The sequence below is a fragment of the Pelecanus crispus genome, chromosome 3, assembly GCF_030463565.1.
Source record: "Pelecanus crispus isolate bPelCri1 chromosome 3, bPelCri1.pri, whole genome shotgun sequence".
Taxonomy (NCBI): domain Eukaryota; kingdom Metazoa; phylum Chordata; class Aves; order Pelecaniformes; family Pelecanidae; genus Pelecanus; species Pelecanus crispus.
The window spans coordinates 96,676,807-96,700,424 of NC_134645.1; the positions used below are offsets into that span (position 1 = coordinate 96,676,807).

The 23,618-nt window shown below is 39.6% G+C and overlaps 1 protein-coding gene across 1 annotated transcript in view; it reads left to right on the forward strand.

Moving 5' to 3' along the window:
* Positions 1 to 23,618, forward strand: part of COL12A1 (collagen type XII alpha 1 chain) — a 104,688-nt gene that overhangs the window by 13,904 nt on the left and 67,166 nt on the right. Inside the window, exons 10-14 of the mRNA XM_075708470.1 lie at positions 639 to 911; positions 3,778 to 4,050; positions 5,011 to 5,283; positions 19,702 to 19,971; positions 21,856 to 22,122. Coding sequence (XP_075564585.1) covers positions 639 to 911; positions 3,778 to 4,050; positions 5,011 to 5,283; positions 19,702 to 19,971; positions 21,856 to 22,122 — 1,356 coding nt within the window. The remainder of the gene's footprint in view (positions 1 to 638; positions 912 to 3,777; positions 4,051 to 5,010; positions 5,284 to 19,701; positions 19,972 to 21,855; positions 22,123 to 23,618) is intronic.

Here is a 23,618-nt window from a genome sequence, read left to right on the forward strand (position 1 = left end):
TCTTTAAAAATAAGCCTTTTGTTTCAGGATAGCTTTGAGGAACAAACCAGCAAGGCAGCCTTTGTTTTAGAGGGCTCAAGCAGTCTTAACATCCCCACTGTTAGGCTGACTAGGCCAACCAAAACAAGCCCAGGATGTCAGGTTTGTGTTTGTGCCTCATGTCAAGTTCCTTGTTTCCCCTTTGACTCCATTCCTGAAAAAATACTGGGATTTATTTTGTCCTATTTCTAATCTAGATCTGCAAAAACCCAAGGATCCTCAGTTCCCATTGAGGGCATAATGTTATTGCTGTTCATGGGACATATGAAAGAGGGAACCCAACTTGATTATCAGATTCTAACTTAAGTTTTCATAAGTGCATTTATTTAGATGCACTATTCTCATTTGATCTAGAAATCACTGAGTTGGTGTTTCTACTCATTGTCATATGATTTGAGACAACCTAGATATGATCTTCACTAAATTTTGATAGCTATAAGCAAGTATAGAAAACAAACACTGTTGCATGTGCAACAAAATATCTGTTCAGTTAGAATAAATCAAGTTATTGAGGGACATTTTTCATTTATTTTAGAGATTTTGTGTTAAAAAACATTCTAGCAAGTATGCCTCATCTGTGCATTTTTATTTCCATACAGCTTATGTACCTGCAAAGAATATGATCTTTTCTAATGTAACATCTGACAGTTTCAAAGTGAGCTGGTCTCCAGCTGGATCTGAAGTTTTGTCCTATCTCATTAAATATAAAGTAGCAGTCGGTGGAGATGAATTCATTGTTTCAGTACCAGCTTCAAGTACTAGCTCAGTTCTCACCAACTTACTACCTGAAACTACTTACGCAGTCAGTGTGATTTCTGAATATGAAGATGGTGATGGCCCTCCCTTGGATGGAGAGGAAACCACCTTAGAAGGTAGGCTTCCCATTATTCTCAGACATGAGAGAGTCATATGTTCAAATAAGAATTTGCTTTATTGAGAGAATGGGTGTATGTGGAACCGCCAGCTAAGGCTGAGAAGCTGTACTGGTATGCAGGATGAGAATAAACATTGTCTCTCAATGCATTTAGTAAAGATATAAAATTCCAATAATAGGCCAACACTAAATTGTAAAGAATGGATTTTATTTTCCCTGGAAGTTGGATGGATGCTGTGTTTCTCTGCAGTGGCCTATTTTCAAATTAAGTGTTGCTTTGTCAATAATAAATTCATTGTCATGTATTAATCTTAATATACTCTTAAGTTGGACTAGATGATCATTGTAGGTCCCTTCCAATGGAACTGTTCTATTTCATTTAATAATTATGACTCTGATGCAGGAATGCATGTTGACTTTAATACATTTAAAGTCAAGCATGTACCTATGTAATTTGCTGTGTCTACACCTAACTTACATTAATAGAAATTCTGGTTTATATACCACAGGCTCAAAGGGGGCTGTGTTTTTGGTCAGCTGTTTCTCATCAGAACTTCATGGGTCTGATCCAGTAATTCTTACTGATTCAAAACTTCCATTGATGTCAGTGTGAGTTTATGTGACCAATGGCTGTAATTTTAAGCATGGTAGCTGTACTTCTTCTTTATAGAATTGCCATGATGCATTTCCACTGATTTAAAGGAGAAGGATGACAGTAAATTTGATTCTCTATTCCAGTAGTTGAATACTCAGTCTAGTCATGCTTTTAAAAATATCGATCCACTCTTTTTCATTATTCCATGCTGTCATTTGTGACTTTGGTGATGTAAATGGTTCCAAGGGAGCAAAAGAAACGGCATGGAAATTTGTTAATTGCTCTTTCCTCTTAGGATTGATAGAAATACACATTTATAAAATAGCTTAGTTGGGATGTTAAGTTTGGAAGATACAGGTTTCACCAAATATGGTGTGCCTATTTCCATGACTGTACTAGTCAGAATGTTTTGGCCACACATAACTTTGCCTTAGGAAAACAGAGAAACTCTTGGCTGATAGAATATGTAGCTTGTGATCTTAAAGGACAGGAGAAGGAATAGCTTTAATAAAAATAATCAGTATTCCCATGTTGTAATGGATACTGCCTTAAATAATTGTCAGCGTCTTGATCTGATGAAATCCCAACAAGTCTGAGAAGGCAGAGTTCTGCAATCATGTAAACGTCAGCAGCTCTCCATGCAGATCTAGCTAACAATTTGGGCCAGACAGATTTCTTGGCAACTAACTTTGGTTTCAGGCTTTTAAAGAATTTGAAATTGAGTATTGTGTTTCTGATTAGTAGGAAACAAGTTAGTTTCTTTAAAGCTAGGATTATTAATTGCTCCACTCTTAACAGATCTGTAATTTAACACTGAAGAACAATGCTTTTGGCATATAACATTCCAGTTGAATTATACTTTAGTTTATAAACAATAAAAAACAAAACTTTTTTTTTTTCTCCTAAATGACAATGCTACATACTGCTAGGCAACTTGCAGTACAGTAGATCTTAATGTATGTTGGAAGAGTCAAGTCCTTCTTTGTTGTGCCCATTGAGTTCATATGTGACGTGGTTTAACCCCAGTTGAGAGCTAAGCACCATGAAGCCACTTGCTCACCCTCCCCCCTCCCGGGTGGGATGGGGTAGAGAATTGGGGAAAAAAAAAAGTGAAACCCATGGGTTGAGATAAAGGCAGTTTAATAGGACAGCACAGGAAGAGAAAATAATAATAATAACAACAAAGATAAAGGAATATACAAAGCAGGTGATGCACAATGCAATTGCTCACCACCCGCTGACCGATGCCCAGCCAGTTCCCGAGCAGCGATCGCTGCCCCCCAGACAACTCCCCCCAGTTTATATACTGAGCATGATGTCATGTGGTATGGAATAGCCCTTTGGCCAGTTTGGGTCAGCTGTCCTGGCTGTGCCCCCTCCCAGTTTCTTGTGCACCTGGCAGAGCATGGGAAGCTGAAAAGTCCCTGACTAGCATAAGCAGTACTTAGCAACAACTAAAACATCAGTGTGTTATCAGGATTATTCTCATACTAAATCCAAAACACAACACTATGCCAGCTACTAGGAAGAAAATTAACTCTATCCCAGCCAAAACCAGGACAGTATGAAATCACCTGGGCTGCTGTATCTTTTGTCAAGGAGCAGGCTAGGTTAAATGATTCACCACAGTTTTTCCTTAATTTCTGGGACAACAGGCTATTTCTTGTCTTTCAGTTTGAGACTTAATTCAGAAGCCTTTTTTAAGCACTAGATGCAATTCATATTGCAATGAATATATTTTTTGTTGTGAAAATTTAACTTAAAGAAATAGAATTGTTTTGGTGACCTTTTTTCCTGTTACATTTACCTTGGTTGTTCCTTTAAAATAGGAGAGCTGCCTGTATGTAGTCAGGTGTGTCTGACAACTGTCTGTAAATGGAGGTGGTGCAGAAGCAAATCGCCACAGCAAAGAAACCTATACGATTTGTTGTGTTAAGAAATTTCTCCACTATGCCCAAACGTCCCTTACACAGTTCAGTTCTACTCTTACCGTTAACCACAGTCAGACTGTCTTAAGTTTCAGAAGCAGTTTTATAGACTGGGATTAATGTACTTTTGGGGACAACTTTGTTACACTGCTGACTGTAACTCTGGCCCTAAATTTTAAGAAAACACTAATGGTTTGTGTACCTTAAAACAATGGAAGGGCAATATAAGCTGCTGTTTTGGTAAACTGGATGAGCTAAAAGAACGGTTGGAATGGTTTCACTTCAGGTACACTTGATTAAAAGCAAATATTTACAAATTATATGTGTATATTTTTTTGTAGTTAAAGGTGCTCCTAGAAACTTAAGGATAACAGATGAAACTACTGATAGCTTTGTAGTTGGCTGGACTCCAGCTCCAGGAAATGTCCTACGGTACAGGCTTGTATATAGACCACTTACTGGAGGAGAAAGAAGACAAGTGACTGTCTCAGCAAATGATAGATCAACTACTCTGCAGAACTTGATCCAAGATACAAGATACGAAGTGTCTGTTATTCCTGAGTATCAGTCTGGGCCTGGAAATTCACTGAATGGATATGCAAAAACTGATGAAGGTACATGATCAGTGCTGTGAATGTAGTAAGCTTGAGAAGAACTCCCTGCATGCTGACATATTCATACTGAAAAGAGAATAACACATATTGTTTATATGTATTATCCCAGATGAACAGGGAGTTATAGAATTGCTCAAGCCTAGTTGAGAGGTAATTTAAGACAATATAATTTATGAAAATTGTAATATTTAATTTAAAAATATAATATATTGAACCTGCAACACCTAATATGGCAAGGTAACTTGGGTGAAGAATCTACCTGTATGTTTAATTAATTTCCTCATGATTCTTCATATTGTCAATGATATAAACTATATTTCTTTTCAGCAAATACAGACCCTGTTTGCACTTTGCTCTGAATGGCTAGCAAGGAATGAATGAAACATTTAATTTGCTAAAGTTATCACTGTAGCCTTAATTTGTATGAAAATACATGATCCTTTAATAGGTATCATGTCTTATTAAACAAAATCTGAAGAGTACAGAGACATTATGATTGTCCTGGTCACTGGTGAAACTTCACTGAGATTTTAAATACTAGAAACCAGGAAAACTATCATCAGAAAGAACTCTGTAGGAAACCATAATGTGTTAATTTTACATTTCATTGGTGACCTTCGACTTGATTCTGCAGACAGTGGCTTCAACATGGATCTTGGCATGTTGAAGTTGAGCATATATTCAGGTGTTGATATATATAAGTGTTCCAGGATTGAGGCTGTAGTTTTAATAGGAAAAAAAAATAGGAGCAAAAAGATGTTATTGGGCATTTCTGCCTGAGGAGGGTGGGGATGGAATTGTACAATCCTGATTACAGTGAAGTTATACAGTACCAGTGTTAGTACAGGCTATTCAGGAATTATTTTTTCGGCATCAAGCCCTATGTTGTGGTAACCTAAAAAATAAACCAAGAAATAAAGCTTGCTTCAACTTGTTCTCAACATCTTTTGACATGTGCAGTCCGAGGAAATCCAAGAAATTTGAGAGTTTCTGATGCTACAACATCAACAATGAAGCTGTCTTGGAGTGCTGCTCCTGGCAAAGTGCAGCAGTACTTTATAACATACACTCCAGTCCAAGGAGGTGAAACTAAGGAAGTGACTGTGAAAGGTGACACTACCTCTAAAGTGCTGAAAGGCTTAGACCAAGCCACTAGGTATGCATTGACTGTGTCTGCCTTGTATGCCTCTGGAGCAGGAGAGGCCCTTTCTGGAGAGGGAGAAACACTTGAAGGTAATTATTTATTGTTTCTGTGCAGTCATTCATTTATTTGATTGATGTTTAAGGTGTTTTAAAGTGTACTGTCTTCCTGAGTTTTCTGTAGAAGTAAATACATGAATGAGAAATAGGCATAAAGACATTATCCTGCTTTACAGGGATTTTCCAAACCTACTGCCTATCAGAGAAAACAGTGGGGTCAAATCACTGGTTGTAGAGGGGACTCTGGGTCTATTGAAAAAGGTATTGCCAGAAGCACCAACCCAAACTGACTGTACTTCCACATCAGCCTCAGTGAAGTACTTTGTCTTATAACCCTCAACTTCCGAGTAGTTTTAGTGGCAGATTGTTCTTAATGTAACAGGATTAATTAATGGGGTTAAAGTATCCATTTGAAAATTTGCAGGGTTTCTACTGTACCAAGGCTGAAATATGTTCAGGGACCATTTTTGCATTAGAGAAGCAACATCTAGTCTAGGCACAGGAATAATGAATCATATCCTGCTTTTAAGTAATAGGAGTAAGAACCTGGAGCTAAGCATTAGCAGAATGCTGGCAAAAGCGTAAGTCTGAGACAAAGACTTTCTTATAAGGAGGGGAGGCTGCTCTTGCTCTGCCTTCAAGCGGAGAATTTCCTGGATTTCTTGTCTGTGAGCATTCTCAGTGTCATCTGTTAATTGTCAGAGGATAGGGAAAGCTGCCTCCTAGGCCATGAAAGGAAGCATGACTGTGCTCTGTGCTGGCCAGGTATGTATTGCTAAAGTCTGGCACTGCAGCTGTATAGAGATGGCACTTGAAAACATCTTACAGATTAATTATGTGGAATTAAAACTCGTCCATTGACGCTAATGGAGTTATAGTAGGGATATACTTAGGTCTCAGTTTCTCCATCAGTTAAACTTTTTCTTTATGTCATAGGTTAGGAAACAAACCAGAAAATCTATTTTAAATAGGAAACTGTAAAAAAAAAAAAAAATCAGTTCTAATGATTCACCAATGTGCTGAATTCACCCCATTAAAATTTAGGCACTTATTTGGTTTGCAGCATGGACTCTCTAGGATTCTTCTGTGATTACTGAAGAAAGGCAGTTAATTCCAGAAGGCAGGTAGTGCATCTGAGATCTCATTTTTCCTTTGAAGGAACATTTCTCTGTCCATTGACTTTAGAAGGAACAACCGAGAGCTAGGCAGCCTGTCCGCCCCACTACCTAAGTGTCAGACAACGATCCAAGCATAGAATCATAGAATTGTTTATGTTGAAAAGGACATTTAAGATCATAAAGTCCAACAGTTAACCTAGCACTGTCAAGTCCACAACTAAACCATGTCCCTAAGCGCCACATATATACATCTTTTAAATACCTCCAGGGATGGGGACTCAACCACTTCCCTGGCCAGCCTGTTCCAATGCTTGACCACCCTTTCCGTGAAGAAATTTTTCCTAGTATCCAATCTAAACCTCCCCTGACACAACTTGAGGCCATTTGCTCTTGTCCTATCACTTGTTACTTGGAAGAAGACACCAGCACCCAACTTGCTACAACCTCCTTTCAGGTAGTTGTAGAGAGCAATAAGGTCACCCCTCAGCCTCCTCTTCTCCAGACTAAACAACCCCAGTTCCCTCAGCTGCTCCTCATAAGACTTGTGCTCTAGACCCTTCACCAGCTTTGTTGCCCTTCTCTGGACACGCTCCAGCACCTCAATGTCTTTCTTGTAGTGAGGGGCCCAAAACTGAACACAGTATTTGAGGTGCGGCCTCAATGGTGCCAAGTACAGGGGGACAATCACTTCCTTAGTCCTGCTGGCCACACTATTCCTGAGACAAGCCAGGATGCTGTTGGCCTTCTTGGCCACCTGGGCACACTGCTGGCTCATATTCAGCCAGCTGTTGACCAATACCCCCAGGTCCTTTTTGGCCAGGCAGCTTTCCAGCCACTCTTCCCCAAGCCTGTAGCATTGCATGGGGTTGTTGTGACCCAAGTGCAGGACCCAGCACTTAGCCTTGTTGAACCTCATACAATTGGCCTCACCCCATCAATCCAGCCTGTCCAGGTCCCTCTGCAGGGCCATCCTACCCTCAAGCAGATCAACACTCCTGCTCAATTTGGTGTCATCTGCAAACTTACTGAGGGCGCACTCGATCCCCTCATCCAGACCACTGATAAAGATATTAAATAGAACTGGCTCCAATACTGAGTCCTGGGGAACACCCCTTGTGACCAGCTGCCAACTGGATTTAACTTCATTCGCCACAACTATTTGGGCCCAGCCACCCAGCCAGTTTTTTACCCAGCAAAGATTATGCCTGTCCGAGCTATGAGCAGCCAGTTTTTCCAGGAGAATGCTGTGGGAAATCATGTCAAAGGCTTTACTAAAGTCCACGTAGACAACATCCACAGCCTTTCCCTCATCCACTGGGTTAGTCAAGCAGGACCTGCCTTTCATGAACCCATGCTGACTGGGCCTGATCACGTGGTTGTCCTGTACATGCTGCATGATGGCATTCAAGATGATCAGCTCCATAATCTTCCCTGCACCGAGGTCAGAGTGACAGAGCTGTCGGTCCCCGGATCCTCCTTCTGGCCCTTCTTGCAGATGGGTGTCACAATTTGCTAACTTCCAGTCAACTGGCACCTCCCTGCTTAGCCAGGACTGCTGATGAATGATGGAAAGTGGCTTGGTGAGCACTTCTGCCAGCTCCTTTACTACCCTTGGGTAGATCCCATCTGGCCCCATAGACTTGTGTGTGTCTAAGTGGTGTAGCAGGTCACTAACCATTTCCCCTTGGATTATGGGGGCTTTATTCTGTTCCCTGTTCCTGCCTTCCAGCTCAGGGGGGCTGGGTACCCAGAGAACAACTGGTCTTACTATCAAAGACTGATGCAAAGTAGGCATTACGTACTTCAGCCTTCTCCTCATCCTTTGTCACTATGTTTCTTCCTGCATCCAATAAAGGATGGAGATTCTCCTTAGCCCTATTTTTGTTGCTAATGTATTTCTAGAAATGTTTTTTATTGTCTTTTATGGCAGTAGCCAGATTAAGTTCTAGTCGGGCTTTGGCCCTTCTAATTTTCTCCCTGCATAAACTCATGACATCCTTGTAGTCCTCCTGAATGGCCTGCCCCTTCTTCCAAAGGTCACAAACTCCTTTTTTTCCTGAGCTCCAGCTAATTCTCTCTGTTCAGCCAGGCTGGTCTTCTTCCCCACTGGCTCATCTTTTGGCACATGGGGACGGCCTGCTCCTGCCCCTTTAAGATTTCCTTCTTGAAGAATGTCCAGCCTTCCTGGACTCCTTTGCCTTTCAAGACTGCCTCCCAAGGGACTCTGTCATGCAGTCTTCTAAACAAGCCAAAGTCTGCCCTCTGGAAGTCCAAGGTAGTAGCGGTTCTGCTGACCCCTTGTTGTGGTTTAGCCCCAGCCAGCAACTAAGCACCACGCAGCCGCTCGCTCACTCCCCCTACCCCTATGGGATGGGGGAGAGAATCGGAGGAGTAAGAGTGACAAACACTCCTGGGTTGAGATAAGAACAGTATAAGAATTGAAATAAAATAAAGTAAAATAATAATAATAACAATATAATAATAATAGTAATAATAATATACAAAGCAAGTGATGCACAATGCAATTGCTCACCACCCACCGACTGATACCCAGACAGTTCCCAAGCAGCGATCGCTGCTCCCCGGCCAAGCCCCCCCAGTTTATATACTGAGCATGACGTCATGTGGTATGGAATAGCCCTTTGGTCAGTTTGGATCAACTATTCTGGCTGTGCCCCCTCCCAGTTTCTTGTGTACCTGGCAGAGCATGGGAAGCTGAAAAGTCCTTGACGAGCATAAGCAGTACTCAGCAACAACTAAAAACATCAGCGTGTTATCAACATTCTTCTCCTATTAAATCCAAAACACAGCACTATGCCTGCTGCTAGGAAGAAAATTAACTCTATCCCAGCTGAAACCATGACACCCCTCTCTTTACTTCTTAAAGAACAGAAAACTATCATTTTGTGATCGCTATGCTCAAGATGGCCTTCAACCGTCACATCACCCATAAGTCCTTCTCTGTTCACAAACAACAGGTCCAGTGGGGCACCTTCCTAGTTGGCTCACTCACCAGCCGTGTCAGGAAGTTATTTTCCACACACTCCAGGAACCTCCTAGACTGTTTCCTCCCTACTATATTGTATTTCCAGCAGACATCTGGTCAGTTGGAGTCCCTCATGAGAGCAAGGGCTAGCAATTGTGAGACTTCTGTTATAGAATATATAGGCTCATAGAATATTTCATCTACCTCTTCATCCTGGTTGTGTGGTCTATAACAGACTCCCACCATGATATCTGCCTTGTTGGCCTTCACCCTCATTCTTACCCATAAACACTCAACCCTATCGTCACCATTGTTAAGCTCTAGACAGTCAAAACACTCCCTAACATGCAGGGCTACCCTGCCACCTCTCCTTCCTTGCCTATCCCTTCTGAAGAGTTTATAGCCATCCATTGCAGCACTCCAGTTGTGCGAGTCATCCCACCTTGTTTCTGTGATGGTGACTACATCCACCTACTTACACTGAGACAGGGTGCAGCAGCCACTAGAGAATCAAGCACCTTGCAATTTATGCTGAAAGTTCCTTAACTCCCTCACTTTCACTACCCAGGCAAGATCCAAAATTCTCCTTTTGTAGGAGAGAAGAACCTCTCTCCTGCCCAGAACACTGCTGAGTAAAGGAGAACAGGTAACTGCATTCTGCCCATATCCTCCAGAAAAGCCAGAGGTGATCAGGACTTAATGAACTTCCCAGTTGGTGATGGTGCTACCACTTCCTTTTGTATGATATTCTACTAGGTCTAACATTTTTTCGGGGAGTTGGAGGGAGCATGGAGATGTAGGCCTTAGTCTGGGAGAGTTTGAATTCACATCTCCACATCTCAGCAGATACACAAGGATGTAGTGTATGCTGGGCAAGAGTCTCCTTCACCCTTTCCATTGAACCTGAGCCTCTGTACATCCAGGAATGCTAATTTCACTCTCAGAACAAGAGCAGACTGGATCCCAAGTGGACAGAGGAGCCTGACATCCCTGTTTTTTCTCTGTGCTGTCAGTGAGGAGAGGAACACCTCAGTCTTCCTTTGCAAATCTTGAGAGGCCTCTGTCTCTCTGTTAAATAGACTGAATTGTCCACTTCTGTAGGGAGATGCCTCAAATTTTAGTGAAGGGTTGACCAACAAAGTTAACTGTTTAAATTTGGTGAAAAGGTTTTCATTGAGTATCTTTGTAGTAAACCCATGAGAGACCCTTTATTAACATGGAGTTCTGGAGAGATCAAGTGTGTTTCAAATTCATAAAATAAGCTTAGCTTTTTACCCTATCATAAAACTTGAGCAATAGAAAAGTCTTTTAAGGTATTGCCTAGAGCTTCAGTTAAAACACAGGTCTAAATAGAGACAGTAGTGAACGAAATACAGCAGAATTGAAAAGACAGTCATCAGAAAACCAGAATTCAGTCTCAGGTAGAGACTGTCTTGTCCTTTCAGTGCTCCCCCACACAGAAGGGTTTTGATTCTGATTTGGACTTTCTGCAGTGATAAATTGTCAATAAGAAGAAAAAGATTCTGAAAATTGGTTAAAGAGTCAAATAATTTAAAAGAATAGTTGACTATATCTCAGGAATGGGTTTATATGCAACCAGATGGAGTTTAAAAGGGATGTTGCGCTTACAAGGACACAGAAGCATTCCTGTAAGAGGTTTTACTCTAAGCAACTGACTTAAAACCTTGTGTAAAAAATTCTGTGGCAGATATTTTCTTGGGATAAATACGAATAAATGAGCATCCTGTCACTTAACTGAATTGTTTTTTATTCAGTTCTCAGCTGGGAGAAAACCAAATTAAAAATTACTTTTACCATTTTGACAGGTATAGCTTTGTGACTGAAATGCTTATCCTTTGAAGAGTCAGCTGGATTTGAAAATCTTCTCAGGGTGCACTCCAGAAAACATTACTCTTCATATTAAAGTCGTCTATTAAATTTTTCTTGGTTAGATAAAATGTTAGTAATAGCATATACAGATGTCAGTCATTACTGGGTGATCAAAGGTAAAGAATAGAGCAGAAATTTCTGTTTGCACGACAGCAGAAGCCTAAATCATGATGTTTCCTCACGGAACATCCACCGTGTATTTCAGTAATCAGCATATCTGCAGTTTCATGGGGTAATAAAAATACTTGAATTAGGCCAAAACTCTTTGGGCATGGTCCATAGATATTTTAAAACACTCTCTGACTAGTGTTATGAAAGTTTCTCAGAATATCTGTGGAAGCACATATAAGACAATATTCCACTAAAAAGACAAAACCTTTGAGAAAAAACAGACAATTAAGAATAAAAGGGTTGCAAATTTTGGAGGTGAAAGGTAACATTCAAACTTCAAAGCTTAGTACAGAAGTTTACTTGAAAAAAGAAGTCATGCTGCCTGTGAAGCTAAAATAAATATGATTTGACTTGGCTGAAAAGTTACACAGGTCAGTGAAGTGAATACTTGACTAACTATTAGCTGAAATAACTTGTCTGACTGAGGCTGCGAATGGGACAGATCTTAACTCCTGGAGAAATAAACTTATCAACAGTAATGACAAAAAAGCTGTGAAAGGAAGCATAAAAAAGTGTTTAGTATTTCAGTTAGTTTTTCCATGAGCCATAGTGTCTGAGAAACAAAATAGTTCTCTGTGTGTTTTTCTTTGCCAACAGCACTGAAGTACTGAGCACTTAAGTATTTTCCTGTATCAGGAATCCCAGTGGGGCTTACTTGATATCTTCACCATATGAATTCTCACCAAACCTATTCAGTCAGTGATGCCATAGTTGCTGGCCACTTCAGTTCATCATCATATCAAGAGCTAGGCTTGAGATTGTCTTTCAGATTGGAACAGTTGTTAGTCTATGGTATTGATATGTAGTCTAAGAGAAATCATTTTGTCTGTAGTGAACATTTCAGCACTAATAGGAAAGTGAGAAAAGAGGAGCTGGATACAGTAGCTTCTCCAGCTATTGTATAGTCAAGTGGCAGGAAATGAAAAATCCTACCTCTCAGATGTTTATGGAATTTTACTGAGTCACTAAATGGGCCCCTGTGACTAAGGGTGTAGACAAACATTCTTACTGCCTTCAGTAATGATTTATTTTGCTGTGCATGTAGTAGGAGAACTCACATGGGCAATTACTGTATCTCATTTGCAAGGGTAGCCTTCAGCAGAGAGAGAAAACTGATAATTTTTTAGACTGCTTTAACATGATGTGCAAGAACATGTCTGCCCAGGCATTCATTGAAGGTCCTTCAGTTATGTGTGTTATCTCCAAAATATTTTGGAGCAGTTACAAAATGCTTTTGGAAGTTCCTCCTCTTCCTCTGCTTTGGTCTACATGGCAGTTTTTCAGTAGTTTGAAGTGGCTTGTTTGTTTCAGGGTATTTGGGAGAATCCACACAAACCCAGCAATCATTCTGTGTACTTGATATAATTTTCCAGCTTGGTAACCTCTGCTTCTCCTTTTGTTTTTGTTTTTACTAAGTATGTGCTTGCCCTTATTGTTTCTCTGCATAAAACAGAAAGGGCAAGTATTCCCCCAAGTAACTGTAGATAATCTCTTCTATAAACTGTTTGCATAGCTATCTAGTCCAGCCCCCAGATAAACACAAGCCAGAGGATCGGCATTTTATGAACTGTTCACAGACAATATGGTATAGAGAGTTTAGCAAATGAGTAATCAGAAAATTACTTATTTCTGAGGGTGCTGTTCTGTACCATACAGGTAATTGTTATTCAGAGAGAATAGGTTTAGTTCCCTTTTGTGTTTGTAGAGCAGGAAAATGGAAATAATATTTTTGCTCTCCTGTTGAAGGAGTGCACTTTCCTTCTTCAGTACTCCCGATTTTAGGAAATTTATAGTGCTCTGATCTTTTATACAGCCCTTTTCAGTCACTGGCTGATTTTGTCTGCAGTTATGAAGTACCATCCAGAGGTGAAAGTTCTGGAGCTTTATATTTCATACGGCATTAAATGTAACTGCACATGCAAAATATGTGCTGTAGAAAACTCTCTACTTTCATCCTCTCACTTTCAAAAGTGCATGGTGATCCATCACTAGGCAGTTTTGGTTGGAGCCCTTCTATAAAAGTGCCATGGAAAAATTTTCCTCACATTTTGTTGGCTGTGATTCCCCTCAGCTCACACAAAGTCATTGAAACTGCTAAAGTAAATTAAATCAATGCAGGCTGCCATTTACTGTGCGGTGAAATAAGGCTTGTGACAACTTGGGGAACTAAACAGATTAGCACTGATTGCTTATATTTGATGATACCTAATACAGACAGAAGAACGAGAAAGAAACACCCACAGGAATGCCTTAGGGAAAAGTCTCCCTTTTATCCTCAAACATCCCAGACAAACCATTTGGCTTTCAGTTTTTTGGGGGATCATATGATCTTACCCAAGTCATCATACACTAGAAATAAAATACAGTGGTAAACATGGTGAGGGCAGTGCGTGTAAATGCAACAGACAGCAAGCAGTTTGCAACAGCTACTGTTTTTCTAATCTGTTTTTTAATAAGAGTGGTAGTTGTAAGTCTGGCAAGAATTTGGTTTTCTGCCGAAAGACATGCTGTCAGATGAAAAGAACATACTGTACATTAGCTGCTAAATAGATTAACTTCCATAATTCATAGTTGTTTTAAAGAGAAACAAATTCATTGTTAGATTAAGCAATCTACACAGAAATGTTTAATCCTAATGAATGCTGAAAAGTATGAAAGCTGCAGATCTATTATATGAGTGTCCTTTTGCTGGCAGTTACATATTTTTCAGAACAGCTTTAAGAATATTTCAGCTACTGACTCGAAGCAGAGGAGTCATTGCACTTTTAAATACAAATTTCAGAGAAATTATAAAAAAAAGCCTTTTTTCCAGAAAAAGTTTCAGTCATGATTCCCATCTTGCTTGCACTGAGAAATTTCAAAGCATTTCCACTTATATCAGTGAAGTTCCTAGGCTAGAAACACTGTTGGTGTAAATGGACGTAGTTCTTTTGAGATAAATGAGACTGCTAATCTACATTAGCAGAGATGTCAACCCATTGTATTTCTTACCTTTGTACATTTTAGAATAAACAAAAAGAGGTGTAGTGTATTACATTCAGGAGATAAATTTGAGAGAGAATTTTGTCATAGTCTCTTCCCCTTTAGAAAGAGAATCTTTACATTTCAGTGATATAGGGCCCAATCCTGCCATACCATTTAGCAGGTAGTTATTTGTGCTGTGAGAATTGGGCTGTACTAAAGTGATATATTAAAAAAAGTTGTCATGACTGAGTTACTTTTCAGTTTTAAGTTCTTTTCTGTTGTATACATTTCTCAGAGCATAGGTTTGGGGATTTGGCGGGGGGGCCTCTTTTTTGGTCAGAAAATGGATAGTAGTTCTTTGGTAAATAAATGATTTCTTTTTTCTGTTTCTATAGTAACATAAGAATGCTTTAAAAACTAATGACCTCCTACAGGCAGAGTAGTGAAAATTCCAGTGACATTTTCTTACAATGAGGTTTTTAGCATATCACAGGGACTTTACGTAATGTTCAGACTGTGTAGTGCTGCTTCCGTCCTGACAGAAACAAGGACTTAGTGTCCTCAGGAGATTTAATGCTGTTTCATGCATTTTTAAAAATGATACGTTCCAAGATTTTTGAGTCTGACATTTGAAATTGACTTTTGATAATCTGTGGAAAATTATCTTAGTTTTATATAGGAAATGAAATATATATCAGAAAAAAAATGAGCACAGGAAGGTTGAATGAATAATAAAAAGATATTTCTAGACAGCCAAGAGTAATGTTAACTGATTAATTGTTGGAAAAGACAGAAAAAATATTGAAGGGACTGAGTATGAATTGCTGTTGGCTTTATCCTAGAGCAGGGACTCAGGAGCACTCTGGCCAAAATCCCTCTGTTTTGGGTCAGAACTCTCCTGGTTTGCATCTTCTCACCTTTGTGCATTCCTGGTAGCAGAAGAGCAAGAAACCTGCTCTAACAGGGTCACGTGAGCATTCCCTTTGTGTAGCAAGTCCTCGACTCTCCCCTGCACCATGTCCACATCCCCTCTCTACATGCCTGAGGACTGTTACTCTCTAAGTAACCAACTGCTTTGTGGCTTGGAGGGAAGGATATCAGCCAACCAAAGTGACTGCCTCCTCCAATGCTGAGGAGAGTTTGACCATTATAGTAGAACCTTAAAGTGATTCTCCTACCATCTCATCTGATGTGCACACTTGGATCCTTGGCTGCAGTGACCTACCCTGCTGACTTAATAGGATACTCCTGACATATCCCATTGTAAACAAGGCAGGACTCAGGCCATGAAATGTTGGTACATGCCTCTGCAAGAGAAGGTTCATTTATTTAGTTGATTATGACCTTGTAGGATGCTGCCTTAGATCAGTCTTATGTTTAACTTAAATGAAACATGGCTCTGCATGAAATTTACTGCTGCAGGTTGATTTTGAAAGCTGGTTTTAAGAGCACATACAAAAAATTATTTGAACTTTGGGCCCAAACCACATGTACAACTCCCAGTGAAATCAGCTGGAGTTGTGTAAATGTTTCTGAGAGGAAAGGCCATTTGAATAAGGCCATTTGATTTTTATGAATGTCAACATTTTAATTTTAGCTGATTCACAGTCTTGTGTTCAATAACAACAGTGATTGCTGGAGAGCTATAGGAAATGAGCCAAGTGGACACAGGGAAACTGCTTTAATATCATATTGTGTCTCTGGCATATTATAGTGGAAAAACTTGATATGGAAACTGGACATTGCAGAATTCCAGAACTGGGTGTAAAAGCACCTGACTGAAAGTTACCAAGTTAATTTTTGAGAGTGTGTCTGCACTGAGTGATGGTAGAGGTGTACAAGAGATTGTTGGCAGACTGCAGCTCTGAGATAAAGACTGCTGATGAGAATCTGATCACCTGAAACTGGTGACTGGCTTGCTCGCCCAGGCAGGGATTTCACCTCTCTGTGCAAGCACTTTGTTTTACTGTGTACGTACTCACCATGGCTTACAGCTGTGCTTACACCAGCTGGTTTGGTACTCCAGAGCATCATAGGACCTAATGTCTGTTAGGGGATAATTTTCAAAAACCAATGGCTTCCTCACTTGCTGATGACTTGGGGACTGTATGAAGCAATGGGCATACTTTAACTTCCATTTCAAGTCAGGAAAAACCAGGAGTCCTTTGACTGTTAACTACTTGCAAGCCAGCCAGTCAGCACTTTTCTTTCTTAGAGTGTGCACTGTCTTTCCACACTCCTTATCCATCCTGTTTAAACAAGCAGGCAAGAAGCAGGTGTACAACAAGCATTTCTGAACACGTGGACCAAAGAACAGTTGTAGGTTGTGGTGGTTTTGGTGGGTTTTTTTTGCTGCTTTTTTTTTTTTTTTTTTTTGGTGAAATATAAGCAAGGTAACTAGGTGGTTTTTTTTTTAATCCAAGGGAAAAATATCTCATAGCTCTAATTGTTTGTTTGCTAGTCACTACCTTATACCAGTGTTATTGTGGAGCATAAATATGCTTCTTGACTCTGAGTGTAGCAGCTTTATTATATTCCATAATACTTGATGGAATCCTAGTAATTTAAGACTTACAGTTGGACTGCATCTTAAACACAGCTGCTCCCCTTATACAAAAACACTTGTGGGAGATCCAGTGAAGCAGAAAAAGGCTGTCAGTGAACTTCCACCTCACACATGATGTGCAAATCAAGTTAGTGTGTTATGTTAAAGAAATGTTCTCAGTTGCAGTGTAACATATAAAAAGTCTAATTTCCTTTAGTAGGTAAGTTGTCTTGTCAGCAGTTTCCAACTATTTGAAGTAAAAATTTTCCATTTAGTTTGAGTGGTTTGGTAGGAATCCCAGTCCCTTTTCCCTCTCTTACCTTGCCTTATAAAAAAGACATTTACTTCCAAAGGATATTTCTTTCAGAACAAACGTATTACAGTAACTGGTGTTCATTACAATCCATTCCAAACAAATTATTTTCCCCTGTTATTTAATGACCTCAATAATGACTTAATCAATAACAGTTTTAAATATGCAGTTATTTTTGCAGTGTTTCCAACATATATCATTAGTTGTAGCATCCAAGAGTAGACTTGCAAAAAATTGTGCTGTGGTAGCAGATACTTTAATACTGAAATCATGTTGCGGCAGAGCCATGTTTTAAAGTAGCCAAAATAAAGTGACTTGTATATTTATATTACATTAAAATATGGAAAGAAAAGTTTTTATTGTGAGACATCTGTGCATTCTATCAAGTTAGGTTTTCCGTATTTTTTCCATTTGGATAGCATTAATATTTTTTTTATTGTATGAAAAAGCCAAGATTTGGGAGTAGAAGCTTAAGAGCAGACAGAAAAATTGGTGTAATTTACTTTTGAGGGTAAATCTTTTTTTCAGGCTTCCAGGAAAATTGGTCTTTGGAGTTTAGATTCTGCCCTGGTTTCCATTTAATGCAGTCACTGAATTCAGTGAGACTGCATGAAGCGTGAGCTGAATCAGGCCTTTTCAATATGACTTTTTCACTATATGCAACTGCTATTGTTGTGAAACGATAAACAAGTGAACTTTACCGAAACCTCTGTGTCTTAACCTTTTTTTGAAGAGAAGATGCCATAAATTGTGGTGATTTATATTGTGAGGCTAAAAATTGGTTTGAAGAGTAAAACTGAAAGAACTGGTGCAGAGTTAGGATGGAAAAAGAATTGCCTCCAGAAGAACACGATGGGATGTCCCAGGACTGTGAATTAAAATCAGAAAAACCCCACAACACAAAGGAATTCTATTACATGCTCTACTAGCTATATTTGAGAGTGGTACCCTCTGATTCTGTGTTGCTGATGAATCTTTATTATACTGTAAGTATTGTTTTCAGACAGATTGGTTTTAATTTGCATTCATCATTAAGCCAAGTGGGATTCGTTGGCTCAGTTTTAATGACGTTGTGCTGGCAATAAGGTATTTCCAAAATGAAGTCTTTCTACAGGTAGTTCTGTTTGCTCCTGTGGGATTATGTTTGGAAATGTTGCAGATTTGTGGTGCACACGTGAATATGAAAAGTGAAAACACAGTATATGACTTTGAGCAACTTGTTGCTCAGTCTTGGACTGAAACTGCTTCAGGCTTCTGAAAACAGTGAGGTCTGCTCTTGCAATAAGCCTAAGCAGTAGAAATTGGATAGGTACTGAATTCCTCTGTGTTCAAAGAATTTTGACTCTGATCCTGTGGTTACTGTGGTGTAATATAGGGATATATTTTTATCAGTGCAGGTAAAACTTAACTGTGATGCCATGAGGCAATCTCAAGTGTTTAGGTCCTCTTGCTAAGCAGTCTTTCAGGAATGTCCTGTAGGCCACAGAGAATACACGCCAAAGAACCAAGAGCTTCTGTGTGTATGTGGATCTGGTTCTGTAGATCCCTTTTACAGATTTTGCTACAACGAGGCCACTGCATTAAACCCACCAGTCAATGCTCCTTTCCTGTCATCAAAAGCCAGCCACTGCAATAGGAAAATTGAACATATGTTATAAACGTATGTTAAACATTAAACAGAGGCACTCCTTTCACTGCACCACTTTAGACCAATGAGCTCCATTCTTAAGCAGTGGAATTACTCTGGTACATTAGGTGAAACTCACGCATCCAGCTGACAACTGGATTTCACAGACTAATGAGCTGTTTCCTCCATTCCAAGCCAGTTGGAACAAACTACAGGGAGGAAAGAGTTACAAGTCTTACGAGTGGAAAGATGGAGACTGTTTTCTACTGTAAATGTGACATGAAGTAAACACAGTGCAATTTAGTTATAAACATAAAATGAAATAGCCAATAGATCTGGTAAGCAGTAGCCTGGAAGATAAGAATAGTACTATTAAGTAAGAAGATAATGTTGTCAGAGAAAGTACTGTTTTACTTGGGTAAAAGTCTCCTTTGTTTACCCTCCTGGAAAAAAGTTACACACATGAGGATGAAGATGAATGAATGAAAATTATTTACTTGAGAATTAAAACCTACCTAAATGAGCTGCAGCACATTTAAGCACTGGCTTCATTCCAAGTTTTTGATTAATGCCACTTTTATTTTGCATATTCTAAAGCATAACTGGTAAGTATCTTGCATGGTAGGGGATAGGATCATTCATAGCCTAAAGTTAGTTTTAAGCATTTGTTGAAAAATCCATCAATTTTCTCTTGGAACCACAAATATATGTTATTGAAACTAATATTGATGGGAAAAGTTTGATTTTGCTCTTATGATCATTTTACTTTTCCATTGGTACTTTTCTAACTTTTCCTATTTGTATTTTAGAGACAATTTGCTGTTTTCTTTCTTGCAGAACGTGGTTCACCACGTAATTTGGTTACCACAGACATAACTGACACTACAGTTGGGTTATCATGGACACCAGCTCCAGGAGCAGTTAATGATTATAGGATAGTATGGAAATCACTTTATGATGATACGATGGGAGAGAAGAGAGTCCCTGGAAATACAGTGGATGCTGTGCTAGAAGGCTTGGAGCCAGAGACTAAATACAGGATTTCAGTATATGCAACCTACAGCAGTGGAGAGGGAGACCCAGTAGAAGGAGAGGCTTTTACTGACGGTGAGTGTAGTACAACATTGCCACCATTTGTAACATTCTGTTCTTGATGAAATTATAATATTTTAAAGAAAATGGACCTTATTTTTCTTCACCTTTTTTCTTCTGAAAGGTCCCCCCAAACCAAAATGCCACCTCAGATCAGTCAATTCTGGCTTTTTGTTTGACCATTAAAAAAAGGAAAATCTCTTCTATGCCATGTAGGTTTGGAGTCAGCAAGAATTATTTCCACCTTAACATGTGATTTTGTCTGCAAATTACTCTGAAGCCAGCCTTTCATAGATTTGGTGTGACTGCTGGAAATCAGATGGAAGAAATATTATGGATAGGGCAAGGAGGAAAGGTGGAGTAAATTCCCACAGAATCAATGAATTTCCTTTCCAAGCTATTGCCCTTTCTAATCTTCACAGTCCTCAAACTGAGGCTTGCTGGGTGATTTTGGTGCTTGTTATTTACCTTTCCTGAGGCTCCTCTTTTTCTTATTTGATGAACATTACGTAGTATTAGTCAAAGCAGGCTCAAGCCTCTCCTGCAGTGTAGGCAAAGTAAAAAACACCAAGAGGCCAGGGATAGCTTGTTGCTGTATAGCAAGAACTGGCAAGTAGAGGAAACAGAATGAATGAAGGGATGCCCTGGATCAGCCTTGATGTTTCTGTTGTTTGCCTAAAGGAGCCATGTGAAGATGAAGCTTGAGGGAGTACTCTGGGCAAGCATCATGTGTGTTTACACGTTCTTGTACTCTTTCCTAAGCATCTGTTTTGACTGCTGTTGGAGACAGGCTGCTGAACTACATTAACCTTGACCCAGTATAGTTGCTCTTAAGGTCTCGCAAGAGTAGTGATTGCTGCTATTGGTAAGAGCGGAGTCTCCAGGCTCAAAGCAGACTGCTGTCCCATATCTTCCTTCTTTCTTCAAGAACAGCAGCATTAGTTGTTCAGCTTTTTCCAGGTTAAGGAGGCAGCTTAGCCATAAGCTTCCTTGATGTGCTGCGAGGGAACTTGCTGTCAGGCCTATCAATAGACCCAGACCTGAGATTAACTAATATTGCATCTTTCTGTTGCAAACACAATTAGAAATTCTCAGTTCCTAGGACTGGGAGAGGATACTGTAGACTGCAAAACGTACTTTGCCGTGTGATGAAATACTGATTCTGGCATGCCAGGAAGGTTCTGTTTTGCCAAAACCTAGATGGCTTATTCCAGCTGACAGCCAGCATTACATACCTTTCAGTTCACTTCAGATCATTTGTAACATTTGTACCATCTGGAAAATATCTCTTAGAAGCCGAGTGCTGCAATTTGTAGAGAAAGTGCTTTATTAGTCCATGTGCTTATTTAAGCACATATACTGTCCTGCAAATAGTAGTGAGTGATTTTCCAAGCATTTGGAAACTCACCAGTCTTTGCAGGATGGTTTGTATGGAGCCCAACACCCAGCTGTTTAGGTGTTTACCAGTACCTTATCAGATATGTAAACTCGAAACTTAGAAAATCTTAACTCTATAGGACATTGTGTTCATAAAAAAGCAATGGCTTTATAATTTATCACTTTCATTTGAGAGTGCTGAATTCATTACTTAACAGATTACTGAAAAGTGTGACTAAGTAAAATTCCCAATTATGCTGCATAATCGTGTAATTTATACTTTCCTCTTTTTTTGTCCGTAGTGGAAGGCACACTTATGTTTGTTTAGTCCATTACAATTAAAAAAGAATTTAACAATGGTCTGTGAGATTTCCCTGTGTCTTCCCCACAATCAAATACTGTAATTTTAAAGAGGGCAAATATTTTTTTTTTTAATACAGCAGAATGAATTTTGTAGGCATGCATTTGAACATATCTTTATGTGGCAAAGTAAACATTTATCCATATTTTCACACTGAAAAGTGTCACCAGATGCCAGGACTGTGACAGTAGACAACGAGACAGAAAATACAATGAGAGTTTCATGGCAGCCTTCACCCGGGAAAGTCTTGTCTTACCGTGTGTACTACCGACCACGCAGTGGAGGAAGACAGATGTTTGGAAGAGTAAATGCTCCTGCTACAAGCATAGTGTTAAAGCGACTTAAGCCCCGAACTACATATGACCTCAGTGTTGTTCCAATTTATGATTTTGGACAAGGCAAATCAAGAAAAGCAGAAGGAACAACAGGTATGTATCATAAGCTTGTACAGGATTTGCTAATTAAAGTTTTGTGCTTAAAATTAATAATCATGATACATAGAAAAGTATGGTGGAGTCTGCCAAGATCATGAATTGACAGACAAATTGAAGAAAATGCTAGAGGTTGATAAGAGAGTTTGATTTGTTGGAAACTTCATTATGGCATAGCCTGAGCACAGCTTTTTGCTGTTGATATTGATGGTGTAAATATGGAGTAAAATTTGGTTGAAAATGCTGGACTTGTTTTGAAATACTGTCATCAGAAGTTAAAACAAGGTGTTTTGTGGGGAGGACAGTATATCAACAGACTACTTAATCAAGTGTTGTCAGTTGTTTCATAATTTGCCTTTTGGTCCTGGTTATCGATTAAATAGCTACCCAGCATCCTGTTACTTAGATTTATCTTCTTTGGTCACCCTATTTTCTGTGGAAAACCTGAGGTAATAAAAAGGGAGAGTAGATGATTTTGAAGAGTCATCACTGGAAGCCTGACTTCAGAGACCATGGTCTTTTGGACAAGCTGTCTTCTCTCTCAGAAACTGAATCTCTAAAACATTTATTAAGTCCTAGTGAGGGGATTTTTGCGGTAAAAGCAAAACTCATTTTCTACTCTGCCTTTAGTATCTGATGCTGGTCTTTTATTTTGTAAGGAAATGTTCTCTTGCTATCCACATCATAACAACCAGATTTACAGTCAGTTTTCTGCTTCCATAGATAGAAAGCCATTATCAAATGAGAATTTTTTTCAAGATGTTTCTGCCCATGTGGGACTAGTGCCATTCATTGAGGTACACTGTAAATACTACATGCCATGTCTGTTCTCTGAACATATGTCGTATTGAATGATGACAGGAAGTAAGAACAAATCTCGTAACAGTGGAGATATCGGCACCTCAGTTACTGAATCATAGAATCATTTAGGTTGCAAAAGACCTTTAAGATCATCCAGTCCAACCATTAACCTAACACTACCAAGTCCACCACTAAACCAATTAAGGGTAGAGTAATAATTAATTTCATGTTTCCTGGCTTGGTAGCTGGATTATTTTTTAATGAAAGTAAAACTAGAAAAGAATCACTAAATCTCCCCTGATGTAACTTGAGGCCATTTCCTCTCGTCCTATCGCTAACTACATGGGAGAAGTGACCAACACACACCTTGCTACAACCTCCTTTCAGGTAGTTGTAGAGAGCGATAAGGTCACCCCTCAGGCTACTCTTCTCTAGGCTAAACAATCCCAGTTCCCTCAGCCGCTCCTCATAAGGCCTGTGCTCCAGACCCTTCACCAGCTTCATTGCCCTTCTCTGAACATGCTCCAGCACCTCAATGTCTTTCTTGTATTGAGGGGCCCAAAACTGAACACAGTATTCGAGATGCAGCCTCACCAGTGTGAAGTACAGGGGGACAATCACTTCCCTAGTCCTGATGGCCACATTATTCCTGAGACAAGCCAGGATGCTGTTGGCCTTCTTGGCCCCCTGGC